The 12,498-nt window shown below is 42.0% G+C and overlaps 1 protein-coding gene across 1 annotated transcript in view; it reads right to left on the reverse strand.

Annotated features, from left to right (window-relative positions):
• Nucleotides 1–9,463: 9,463 nt before the first annotated feature.
• The window catches only part of LOC106011463, an 11,806-nt gene continuing 8,771 nt past the window's right edge, over nucleotides 9,464–12,498 (reverse strand). Inside the window, exons 2-3 of the mRNA XM_035969164.1 lie at nucleotides 11,305–12,184; nucleotides 9,464–9,472 (exon numbers count right to left, since the gene is read on the reverse strand). Of these exons, the coding sequence (XP_035825057.1) occupies nucleotides 9,464–9,472; nucleotides 11,305–12,030 (735 nt within the window). The 5' untranslated portion in view covers nucleotides 12,031–12,184. The remainder of the gene's footprint in view (nucleotides 9,473–11,304; nucleotides 12,185–12,498) is intronic.

Genomic DNA, 12,498 nt, shown 5'->3' on the forward strand with positions numbered 1-12,498 from the left:
CAACTGCATAAGTTCATATGAGCGCCAAGGGGTGGATGTCTACAGAGAAGTCCCTACAGGGAATCAGGCGTACTCTACTCACCGCTCTAACTTCAACAGCACAAAGTCTGCTTCGACTATCAAGGCGCCCCGGAAATAGCGGATCACAAGAGTGTGACAAACATACAAAAGAAGTAGAGGAAAAATGACGACAGTAAGGATTAGGAAAGAAAAAAGCATCAGTTCCCTGTTGCAGTTCAGACACAGTTATGAGCATGACATTGATGAATCAACCCATTTACAATAACAATTCTACTGTGCATAAGAACATGGTTAATGTCCCCCCTTTGGGAAAGGCCTAAAGACACTTCAGTCAGTAGCACCCACCGCCCCGGGGGTGGTTGAACTCTTTCACGACGTGGCGGACACATAACACATTATTCTAATATTAAGTCCGATCAGCACGGAGCAGAGGCAATGTTTCCGCGCGGCACATTTCGAATCATCATGCACAAATGGTCGCTTTTAAGAACAAACGGGCTAACCCAGATTTCGGGGGTGTCCAGAAATCTTGACCTACATCAAAAGTGGGTATTGCCCTACCTGTAGGAGAAGTTTAGTTTCATTGGTGTGTATATTTGTTTGGTTATAGAGAAAACTCTCCTTGTCTTTTAAGAAACTGAACAAGCGGCTAACATTTTACCTTCGATTTTCCCAAAACAGCTTTTTCTTGTGCTTAAAAGCGACCAAATCAGAAACGCCCAAGTTTGCGTATTTAATAGTATGCAATGAAGCATGCCTTCAAAAATCTAAAAATCGATTTAGATAAAGAAGTTGTGCTCCAACACATAGCATCTTCAAGCATTGTCGAAAGGCCAGAGAGCGCGCCCTCGACGAAGCAACGCCCCTATCAACACTATTAGATTATGTAAGGGGCGGGACCTCCGAGTTGAACGCCCATCTCCGAAAAGGACCGAGCAAAAACAATACAACAGGAGAATCGTTGAAAGCACCTTTCCAAAGGACATTACGTTAGACCGAGCTAAGTAAATGTGTACTTCCGTGGACACTTAACAGCTCTGAAGTCATCAAACTTTGGAGGCCATTAGCTCGTTAATTCTACTCTAGACACAAGGCAACCCCACCTACTTCAATCCGAAATATCTCGACTTCCTATTAAAAATAGATGGGTATTTCTTTTTTTAATCAAAAGCAAGACAAATGAACACGCTTTAAGATGATAACAACAACCCCACAAGCCCCCAAAATTGACGAGCGCTCAGTTCCACCGCGTTGCGATGACACATTATATCCTCAGTGAGCAAACAAGAAAGAAGGCGTCTTCACTGTCACAAACTGCGGCACATCATTGTTTTAACAAACTATGGCATATTTTCGCACTATCCAAATGCCAACATATCCGAGTGAACTCAGGATAACAGGTTTCTCTTTGCTTTTTTAACACACTCCACAGATCATAAATCCAGTAGGTGCTCTGGCGTGGTTTGCTTCTTCTTTCTTGTCATGTCAAACATCTATCGTCTTTATCTCCCCTCCTACTTTTTTGTGTTTGCTACTCTCTTGTAACACATCTAATCTTCAGAACTTATGTGACCATATTCGTTGCAAGTGCTATAAAAACTCTTACTAAAACTAAAACTAAAACTTAACTAAATCCAGTAGGAAGAAGTTTGGTAATATAGGTAGTTTTGATTCTGTTTTCTTCGCACGAACAATTTCACCGTGCTAAAACACCGAGGCCCACCAACCACACACACGAACGATACAATTGTCTCCAAAGCAAAGTCATAAACTGTACTTGGGTCGAAATCAGCGTTCCGGTCATAGCATTAAAACAAGAGAGGAGAGAAATAAAGGGAGGGAGAGAGAGAGAGAGAGAGAGAGAGAGAGAGAGAGAGAGAGAGAGAGAGAGAGAGAGAGAGACGGGGGGAGGAGAGAGGGGGGGGGGGAGAGAGGGGGAAGGGGGGGGGAAGGGAGAGAAGACTGAGAGAGAAGGGAGAGGGGGAGAGAGAAAGAGAGAGAGAGAGAAAGAGAGAGAGAGAAAGAAAGAAAGGGGACAGAGAGAGAGGGGGGGGGAGAGAAAGAAAGAGAAAGAAGAGAGAGAGAGAGAGAGAGAGAGAGAGAGAGAGAGAGAGAGAGAGAGAGAGAGAAAGAGAGAGAGAGACAGAGACAGAGAGAGAGAGAGAGAGAGAGAGAGAGAGAGAGAGAGAGAGAGAGAGAGAGAGAGAGAGAGAGAGAGAATAATAGTCCTCAAGTAAAGGCAAGCCTACAGTATTAATACTGTTATTCAAACACGTCGCTTGTCTTGACACAATGTCTTAAGGCACGAGAGGGGCGTCCTATTTATGTGGAGAGGACGCCTAATTGTACCCATGAGTGTTTATCTCTCTACAGTTTACGACCTCATGAACTTCAAGCCTCGCGGCGGACCAGCCACGACAAAGGGTGCAGCCACCTTTCTATTGAACATAGTACTGCATGAAACAGGCCCACAGAACAGAAACTTGGGAAGGTACGGGATATAATAATATCAGAAGAGACAGCACCAATCACGGACGAGCCATTGATTGAAGGTAAGACAACATCTTCTTGATTCATTATCTAGGTCACCAGTCACCGCCGTTGTCAACTGACAAGGAAAAGTAATTCTAGCATCGACAGACTAATAACAGTTCTCGTCCCTTCCACTCCTTCCCGTTTATGTGGATTTTGCATGCTTAATGTCCTTTCCACAAGGATAAGCAGTAATTAATGAGAAACGGCATCTACTATTTAAAATACGAATGCCAGTACAAAAGGCGCAAACCTAGATTTTAAAACCCAATTCTAAAAATAAATTAAAAGTATGTTTTCGTGAACTACGTCAGGAAGACCCAAATGTAGATTCACTGAGAGTAAAGACCCCGGAATAACGTAGTTAGACATGTAAGTTCTGAACGAGGGCTTAAAATTACTTTTACCCAATATAGCGTTATCTTTATCAACTCATTTTAAAGAACAGCCTTACAGCTTACGACGGAATATTGTAACCTTTCTCTTCATTCGCATTGAAGAAAAATAAATTGACAAGCCCATTCAATGGACAGAAAGGTATTGAATAAAATGGCCCTGATCGCAAGTCACACTTTGAAATCCTGCAAAGTCAGTAGCAGTTCATAACCAAACTTACACATTTTGAACCTTCATGTTGGTGTTCGTGGAAATACTGACATATTTAATGTAAAGCGCGTGCACGATAGTTTAATGATAAGGCTGAATAACATCATATTTAATATTACCACAGCTGACAAGTGGGCGATTAAATAATACAATAGAAATAGCCATTGGAGACAGGCGAAAAACGACTCCACAATGGTTCGTTGGAATATATCACTTAAAATGTGAAGACATTTAGTATATATATATATATATATATATATATATATATATATAGAGAGAGAGAGAGAGAGAGAGAGAGAGATAGATAGATAGATAGATAGATAGATAGATAGATAGATAGATAGATAGATAGATAGATAGATAGATAGATAGATAGATAGATAGATAGATAGATAGATAGATAGATAGATATTTTATTTATATATATATATATACAATGTATATCATATTTATGTATAACTTAAAAAGTGAAGAAATTAAACTATGTTCTCGCATGGCGTCTGGTACCGCTGGGATTCAGAGGGAAGTAACCCCTGTCTTAAATCACGACAACCAAAATCCAAACGAAAAGTGGATAAAAATGGAATATCAGTTGTTGGCATTTTCGAGAAAAACAAAAACTGAATGCTCGACAACGCACGTTTTCCTATTGCAAAACTTTTACTTCAAACCAGATATTGGGTGATCCACCAGATTTTAGCGTGGGACACAACGGTGGGGCAGAAGATACGTGTAAAAGCTTTCCAACCCACAACAGAACTAATGAGACAAAAACTGACATCCCAAGTTCTTCCCTAGAATCCTCCAAACACACTTGTAGTTGTCGCTTTAATTTCCTTTTCTATATTTTCTCTCTTTTTTTAGGGGAGGGGGGCTGAAAGCCTTACATCAGGCGGCATAGGGAAACGCGCCCATAAGTCGCAGGACGTACGTATTAAACGATTCCAATATATATCGCAGTCTAAAACAACAAGAGCAAATTGGGAGAAATCGGGTTGAAATACCCAAGCTGCCATAAAGTGGGGCATTTCACGAATTATTAATACTGCATTTGTTTCTTCCAGCTGGGCCGAAAACTATTGATTTTAATTCTGAAGGCGCGTAGTCGTTTTATCAATTAGCAACTCACCGCCAGCAACATTTATTATTAATTACTGGGTCGACTCGCACGCCAGATTGACACTTCTCGCGGGTCCTACCTAGCTTTGTCCGCGGGCCGTATTTTGCCCATGCCTTCCTTATACAGAAACGGCAGAACACATTCGGAGACGCCTCCGGGGAGCACTCAAGGACTATTGGGAGACGCACTCCCGCCCGCACGCAGATGCACTGCTTTGGGGCGGGGTCATACTGCTTATTATTTGCTGCAGATCACACATTTAGCCACTAAAACTGTCGCAAATCAATTATTTTCAAGAAAATGTCAAACGTAACGGTACAAAGTCAAATTACGGGTTAACACTGGGAGGCATGCCCCCCCCCCCCCCCCCTGTAACCCCCAGATTTTTTAACTAGGTCTCGAGGCACAAAATAGTTTTATTGGTCTATCTCCGTCCGAGACGCCCCCGCATAGATACTGCGCACAGAAACACAATAGCCCCCATGCTTTCCTAACCAAATTGGAAAAAAATATAATAAAATTCACAGATAGGAGAAAGTGGCTAAAACAGCACCTAGAATATAGACATGGAAGGCTGGTGCCTCTATAGATATTATTAATAGTCAGGTCAGGCCATACCTTCCTTACACAGACACAAAATGGACCACCAACAAAACGATTATTATCAATTCCACCTGATAGAGTGCACATTTCTACCTTAGTTTGGTATCGATATATTAATACACATGGCGGGGGACATGTTTTGAATACATGTATATTCAAAACGATTGGCTGCTGAAAGACAAAAAAATGTGTTCATTTGTTTGTTCGCTTGTGGGTTGTTGGTTCGTTGAGGTTTTTTTGGAGTTTTTTTTTTGGGGGGGGGGGGCGGGGGGTTGTTTTTGTTTGTTTAGTTGGGGGTTTTGTTTCTTTTATGGGGAGAGGGGGTGGGGTGGTTGGCTCTCTTGAACATTTTACGAAACTGGATGTGCTGTCTTTTAAAATACCTGTAAAACTTTAGAATGAGCAGAGTGGAATTCCACGAAGGACAAGAGAAACGCCACATTCTCCGGTTCAAACGATCCATTGTTAGACAAATTCGCGTCCAAGTAGCCTACGTGACAAAGACTCGGCCAAAGTTACGATTTTAAAGTAAGATTCCCTGAGGCCACACAAAGCTTAAAAGCTTTGTTAGTATGGGTAACGAGAAGCACATCGACACAATAGTCGTCACTTTGTGGGGCGGAAAAATCAATACAGATAGACAGTGATTAGTAAAGGGAAAGAAGAGAAGTAGGACCTACCAATGGCACCCTCCAATCACCCGCTACAAAAAAGCGCACTGGCGTCTAGATCTAGTTAGTTTTATTAAGTGTTTTACGGCACTCGCAACTGCAGAATGAGATCATATGAGCGCCCCAAGATTAGAGGTGTTACAAGAGAGTAACAAATGCAAAATAGAAGGAGGGGAGATAGAGACGATAGATTTTTCATAGGAAAGAAGGAGCAAACCACACCAGAGCAGCCGCCAACCACCCACGTACCGGCGTCTGTAGCACAACAAAACAATGGGCGGATGATAACAACACATAAAGGTCATATAAGTGCCAAAGATTAGAGGAGTTATACAAAAGTTTTTAAAAACACGAAAAAAGGAGAAAAGATCAGGAAAATAGTTCAGTTGTATGATAGGAAAAAAGGAGCAATCACACCAGAGCACCAGCCAACCACCTGCGATGATAATCGTGTGGCTGTAACATTCCCCGGAGCCGAATATCAATGAACAGAAACAGTTTTAAAGACCAACCAACACTGTAAGAAGTAAAGCAAGAGGGCGGGTTGTTGGCGAGTGCTCTGATGTCGTTTGCTTCTTCATTCCTATCAAACTTCTATCGTCCTTATCTCCCTCCTTTTTTGTGTTTGTTACTCTCTTGAAACACCTCTAATCTTCGGCACTTCTATGACCTTATTGTGTTGCAAGTGCCGTAAAACTCTTACTAAAACAAAAAACAAAGCAAGAGGAATGTGCAAGAGTGTGAAGGGGTGGGGCGCTCCATGACCTCGGAGAACAATAAATGTGAGTGCTTAACCCTATCCATACGCCCTGGGGTCATTTTGTTTCCCCGGGGTTGTATTCTTCACATTTTAGAATACTTCTAGTGTGAAGATCTCTTTGAAACTTTCAGTATTTCTCAAAAATAATTTTGATAGACTGCAAAGCAAACCGTACGGATCGGATAAACGAGTAAATTTCCTCGTTGGAAAGTGGTGGCACAGAGTTCCCCACGTCGTATGGATACGATAATAAAAAACGACGTTCGGACAGGCTTACATATATTTCTTAAAGCTCATTTACTGTCGCAGTTCTACAGTGACTGTCGTTCAACAGGGAAAGAAAAAAAAATATAACAAACAAAAAGAAATTATCAGTTTTACTAGCAACTGACTTTCTACTTACTGTTACCGTAAATAACCTTTCAATGATTTAGCAAAAAAAACAACAACAACAAAAAAGCAAACAAACCAAAAATAAATAAATAAATAAACAAATAAATTTTTTCAAAAGGAATACATAACAAAACAAAACAACCCACCCATCTCCCAACAACAAGAGCAACAAAAAAAAAAAAAACCCAACAAAACAACAAGAAACAAAAAACAACGTCATCGTAACAAGTTAGAATAACAAGGTTCTCCGTGCCTTGCTTCATTGTTTCCAAGTTAACTGATGACGTAACACAAACTTTCATGATGTGGGTTGTTTTTTTTCTCTCTCTACGCAAATAAAGTGTTGGTTTAAATCCTGTGTGGCTTACTAAAACGACATAATATAATCCAGGAACAAATATAATGAGCACATAAACGTTAAACAGAGGAGAAATTGAGAGAGAGAGAGAGAGAGAGAGAGAGAGAGAGAGAGAGAGAGAGAGAGAGAGAGAGAGAGGGAAAGAGAGAGAGAGAGAGAGAGAGAGAAAGAGAGAGAGAGAAAGACAGACAGACAGACAGACAGACAGACAGACAGACAGACAGACAGACAGACAGACAGACAGACAGACAGACAGACAGACAGACAGACAGACAGACAGACACACACACAGGCACACACGCACGTACACAGAGGGAGAAAGAGAGAGAGAGAGAGAGAGAGAGAGAGAGGGGGGGGGAGAAAGAGAGTGAAAGGGAGAGAGAGAGAGAGAGAGAGAGAGAGAGAGAGAGAGAGAGAGAGAGAGAGAGAGAGAGAGAGAGAGAGAGAGGGAGAGAGAGAGAGAGATAGGGAGATTATTTTTTTTAGCTTAGTAGGAGTTTTACGGCACTTGCAACACAATAAGGTCATATAAGTGCCTAGACTAGAGGTCTTACAAGAGAGTAACAAACACAAAAAGGAGGAGAAATAAAGACAACACATGTTTGATAGGAAAGAAGAAGCAAAGCAAACCACACCAGAGCAACCGCCAACCACCCACGGAGAGAGAGAGAGAGAGAGAGAGAGAGAGAGAGAGAGAGAGAGAGAGAGAGAGAGAGAGAGAGAGGGGGGGGGAGAGGGAGGTGAGGGGAGGGGGAGAGGGAGAAGAGAGGGGGGAGAAATTTGTCAAAGCAATAAAGAGAAATACACGTAGCCTACTTGGTAGTATGACCGTAAAAAAACAAATACGGAGAAAATGAACGACGTATTAATGCATGCTCTACCTCACAAGTCACGCATAACAATAGGGGGGTGTAAGGGAAAAACAGACGGCCGCACACCAGTATACATACGCACAATCGACCGTATGTTAGCGCTGAACAACGAGCCTGCATAAAGATCAAAGACAGGGCAAAACTTTCCAAGTATTGATTTCGTGCTCAGCATTCACGATGGTTACGAATGAACCCTAACCCTACCCACCCACCCCCCGAATCATTCACCTCCACGCCCACCCCATTCCCAAACCCAACCCTCTCCATCAATCGACCAGACCAGGAACGAGTACCCGAGGAAGTAATCCCAGACCCTGAGCTCGATAAGACCGCTGGGCGCGTTTGGCCCTCTCGGCTGGGCGCTACGTCATGCAAGTAATGGCAGCGAGATAGTGTCACGTAGACTATAGGTGAGGCAGCGTGGTGGAATCAGGCTCTCGTCAATTTTTTGACATGTAGAGTTATTGATGTCATCTTAAAGCTTGTTCACTTGTCTTTATTTCCATGAAACAAATATCCATTTATCTTGAATACAAGTCGAGATATTTGTGAATGAAGGAGGTGGGGGTCACCTGTTTTCAGAGGTAAAATTAGTGAGAAAATGGTCGCCAAAGATTAGTTATTTCCTTAGCTTAAGAGTCCGCGGTTACTGAAAATTTACATTTTTTATGCCTTTCATCGTTTTTCAGAAAAATCCACACAGAAATTAGTTCTTTAAAGGGCATGAAAGGCGCTGAGCCAAAAAAAAAATTGATAAAAATTCACAAACCTGCGGAAAAATGCAAGTTTCTTCACTTTGATTATTTTGACGAAAGACTGATTCCACCATGCTGCCTCACGTCATAGGGTGTAATGTGTGCGGTGCAAGGGGAGTCAGTGTTACACTGTACGACACTGACGTTCGTGCTAGTGCCATAGACTTTAATTGAAGGCGCTCTGAGAGACAAGAGTGGTTGTTTGGTGTGTTATTGCACTACAGGTATAACATAATATAGACCGAGCACTATCATGGCCGCCGCTCTTTCCTGTCTAGAATAAAAACTTCGCTTCCCTTCTTTTTTAAAAGAAAGTTTTACGGCAATTGCAACACAATATAAAATAAGGTCATATAAGTGCCAAAGATTAGAGGTGTTACAAGAGAGTGACAAACACAAAAAGAAAGAGGGGGTGGACAGCAGTCAATGTATATTATACGTATAGTGTTAAGTTATCCGGTTAGATTGACTTTCTTTTCCCCAACTGAAGTTTCATCTTCAGTTCTTTCTGTTCCTTTCTTCTCCTCCTTTTTCTTTTTCTTCCTGTCCCCCCGCCCCCTCCCTTTACACTCTCGTCATCTTCTTCTTCTACAAATTTAATCAACATTGTTGTCTTCCTTTGACCCTTCTCGCACCCCCTTAATTACAATCAAACAAACAAGCGAAAGACAAACAAAGTAAAAAAAATGGTCCTTTCTTCATTCGGAACTTTTCATAACGCTTAAAGCATATTGACTATTTTGGACACCTGTGTTGCTGGAGAAAAAAAAGACTAAAACCCCTAAAAGAACAGAAAGGGGACACATGGACAAGGAAAGACAAAGACTATATATTGTAATATCTGATTGATCGCAAATGTGCACGCCATCATCGATACAATTTAGACCAACCAAGAGACCGGCTGCTTCGACACTGTTAGTCAGAGCCAACCAAGGCGGAAACTGATAGGGAAGAAGCATTCTATCGGTCAAGAACACCCGCTAAATAAAATAGACCTCTCCAAGTATGAGTCAAACTCACACATTTTAAATATGTGCAAAACAACGAAGAGACTAACCATTACACCACAGACGCCAGCGTCCAAAAGACATGCCAGCAGACACGCACAAGAGAATACATGATGTAGATTGATGGCTTTTTACATTGCAAAGCAAGGTCTTGGAACAGCCAAGAAAACCGCAAAGAGGAGCTAACTACGGACAGAGGGCACATTCATAATGCTTTGTGCGGCCCGCGGAACCCTTCGTCGAAATTTAAAACCGAAAAAAATGAGTATTGGTACAATTGGTCGCATTTGTCAATATACGACAAAGCCAAGACTAGCCTCGTAGTGCAAATTAAAGAAAAGTTTAGTATGTTCAAACCATTTAATTTAAAAATTCAGTAATTTCTTTATAATTATTAATGCAGGTTGCAATTTGCATTTTCTTCATAAAGTTACTGAAGTTTACTTCGCGCGCTGGGTCCAATTTTAAAAGGTATGGTCATTTTCTAAGTTTTTGGCCAGGTAGAAGAGGCTATCGCCCGAAAAGTTTGCACCCCCCCCCCCACCACCCCTCACTATAAGCAGTACATGGTACAAGCAAAGAGTCTCTACAAGTAGAAAATCTTTGGTATATTAAGCACAGGTGATTTACGGGGCCAGAGGAGGTGAGGTTTAGTACCTCTTATCGGTAGGGCTAGGCGAGATTTATTACTTGCCCATTGTGTTAGGTGACAATCACATCTGAGGGGAAACCGACTGAAGTGAGAAGAGCACGTACGAGGAACGCTACTCGTTTGATTAACAGTGAGGAAGGGTAATTACCCTAAACAGACGCAGTGTAGTAATGCGTGTACTGAGATTGTTACCAGCTCCGACAGCCAATAGAACCATGCACAGCAAATCGAATTTCCCAAGCGTTCAGAAAAAGCCACGGCAAAAGTAAACTTGAGCCTTCCATATTTGGAATTTGCGTGACCATTCAGAGGTTCCACACTCATCTACCTCAGAATTACAAAGTTCTACCTGCTCAGTACTAAGTTTTGATAAATTTGGCGTCAAAGATATTGAGTTTCACATCATGGCAAACTATTTCGAATGCAATGCTTTGAATAAATTGATAACGACTGCAATTGTCCCATCCGCAAAGGACACCCCGTAGTACACCAATCATCAACATAGAACTAGAATCTGCAAAAATGGTTGACAGACAACACCCCATCCACACAAGCAAGCAACATAGAACTGGGATCTGCAACAAATGGTCCGTAGACTACATGTTGTTCACGTAAGGCTTTTGAGTGACTTTCAATCGATTACAAGCAAAATAACAGGGCGTCTACTAAACACATAGACGTGTAACATTCCAACATCGTAATATTTCGATATCTCAAGTCGAAAATGGAAAAAGTGTGAATCATAAGAAAATTATTGAAAACAAATAATATATATTCGAGAAGTGACTTATAGTATAGTGATAAACGGTGACGGCCATAGTTGTTCAAGAATGCAGTACCTGTCAAAACCAATGCTCGAGTGACTTCTGTGACACACGGATTCCCAGTGGCGTGACAAAATCGAAGCAGGCATGCATCGCGTGAGATAAAGGGTGTCCCACGAAGACGACATACCCAGCTCTTGAGGTGCGTGTTCCCGAAGATGTCCGTCATCGTCTCCTTGTCCACCATGGGAACTGTGACGGCAAAGTCATGCTTACAGTGGCAGGGACGCCTGTAGGCTGCGGGTTCCACACTCTCAGGCCCATCCGTTTTCTTCCTCCGTCGTCTCCGTCGGCTTTTGCTGCTTCCTTCCCTCGAACTTCCCCGAGACTTGGACCGCGATTTGCCTCCGCCATCGCTACTATCTCTGGCAGTATCTCGTGACCTCGCTGATTCAGGGGCAATAGCAGCAGTATTATCGTCTGTCTTCTCACTTTCTGTTGCAATTGCAACAACACTGGTAGGGTCCTTCTGTGACTCGGGCCCCGTGCTATCAGTTACAGGGCTTTTACCGTCCACGCGAACAAGTTGTGAATATAAATCGGGGAAACAGTCGCTTCCACATTGCACGACTTTTGCATTGGTATAATCGATAAACATAAATTTTCGGTTGTCTTTGGAGCCCGGGGATTTCTGTCGGTGTTTCTTCTTTTTCTTTCTCCCGGAAATATCAATTTCGGAAAGAATACGCTCGAAGTTCTTATCTTCCTGAAGAGGGTCGATCTGATTTTCCTTCTTCTGGTCCGTGTCATCTAATTCTAATTGACCAACCAGCGATTCTTGCAGCATGTCTAAATTCCATACAACCTCAGACCTGTCTAAGGTGGCAAAGCCTGATTCCCTAATCGCTGTCGCCATTGTATCACAATGCACAACTAACAGAACTGTTTTCTAACACTTCAATTCAAACACATCTCATGGAGACGGGGTCAGTTTATCTTCAGATGCTGCTGATAACACAATTATATTACAGTCAAAAGTGGAGACCAAGTCATGTACAAAACACACTGGCCTGTGGATAGAACAGCGCGGAACATAACATGATGGCAGATGAAGTTTTAGAACAACGTACAGAAAAATCTAACTTATGAACACATTCGCCCCATGCACTGACTCTGATAATTGTATAATAATAAACAAAGACTGACTGATGGGCCTCAGTTGTAACAGCGAAGTGGGTACCGCACAGTAACAAGATAATACAAGTACATGTATGTAAATTTATTTTATAGATTGTAAAACGAATAGAACTTGCTGTTGAGCGGGAATTTGCGCTACATAAATGTTATTTATTATTCTTTTATTGTCATTATTATTTGTGGGGGG

Source organism: Aplysia californica, unplaced genomic scaffold (genome assembly GCF_000002075.1).
Source record: "Aplysia californica isolate F4 #8 unplaced genomic scaffold, AplCal3.0 scaffold00122, whole genome shotgun sequence".
NCBI lineage: Eukaryota > Metazoa > Mollusca > Gastropoda > Aplysiida > Aplysiidae > Aplysia > Aplysia californica.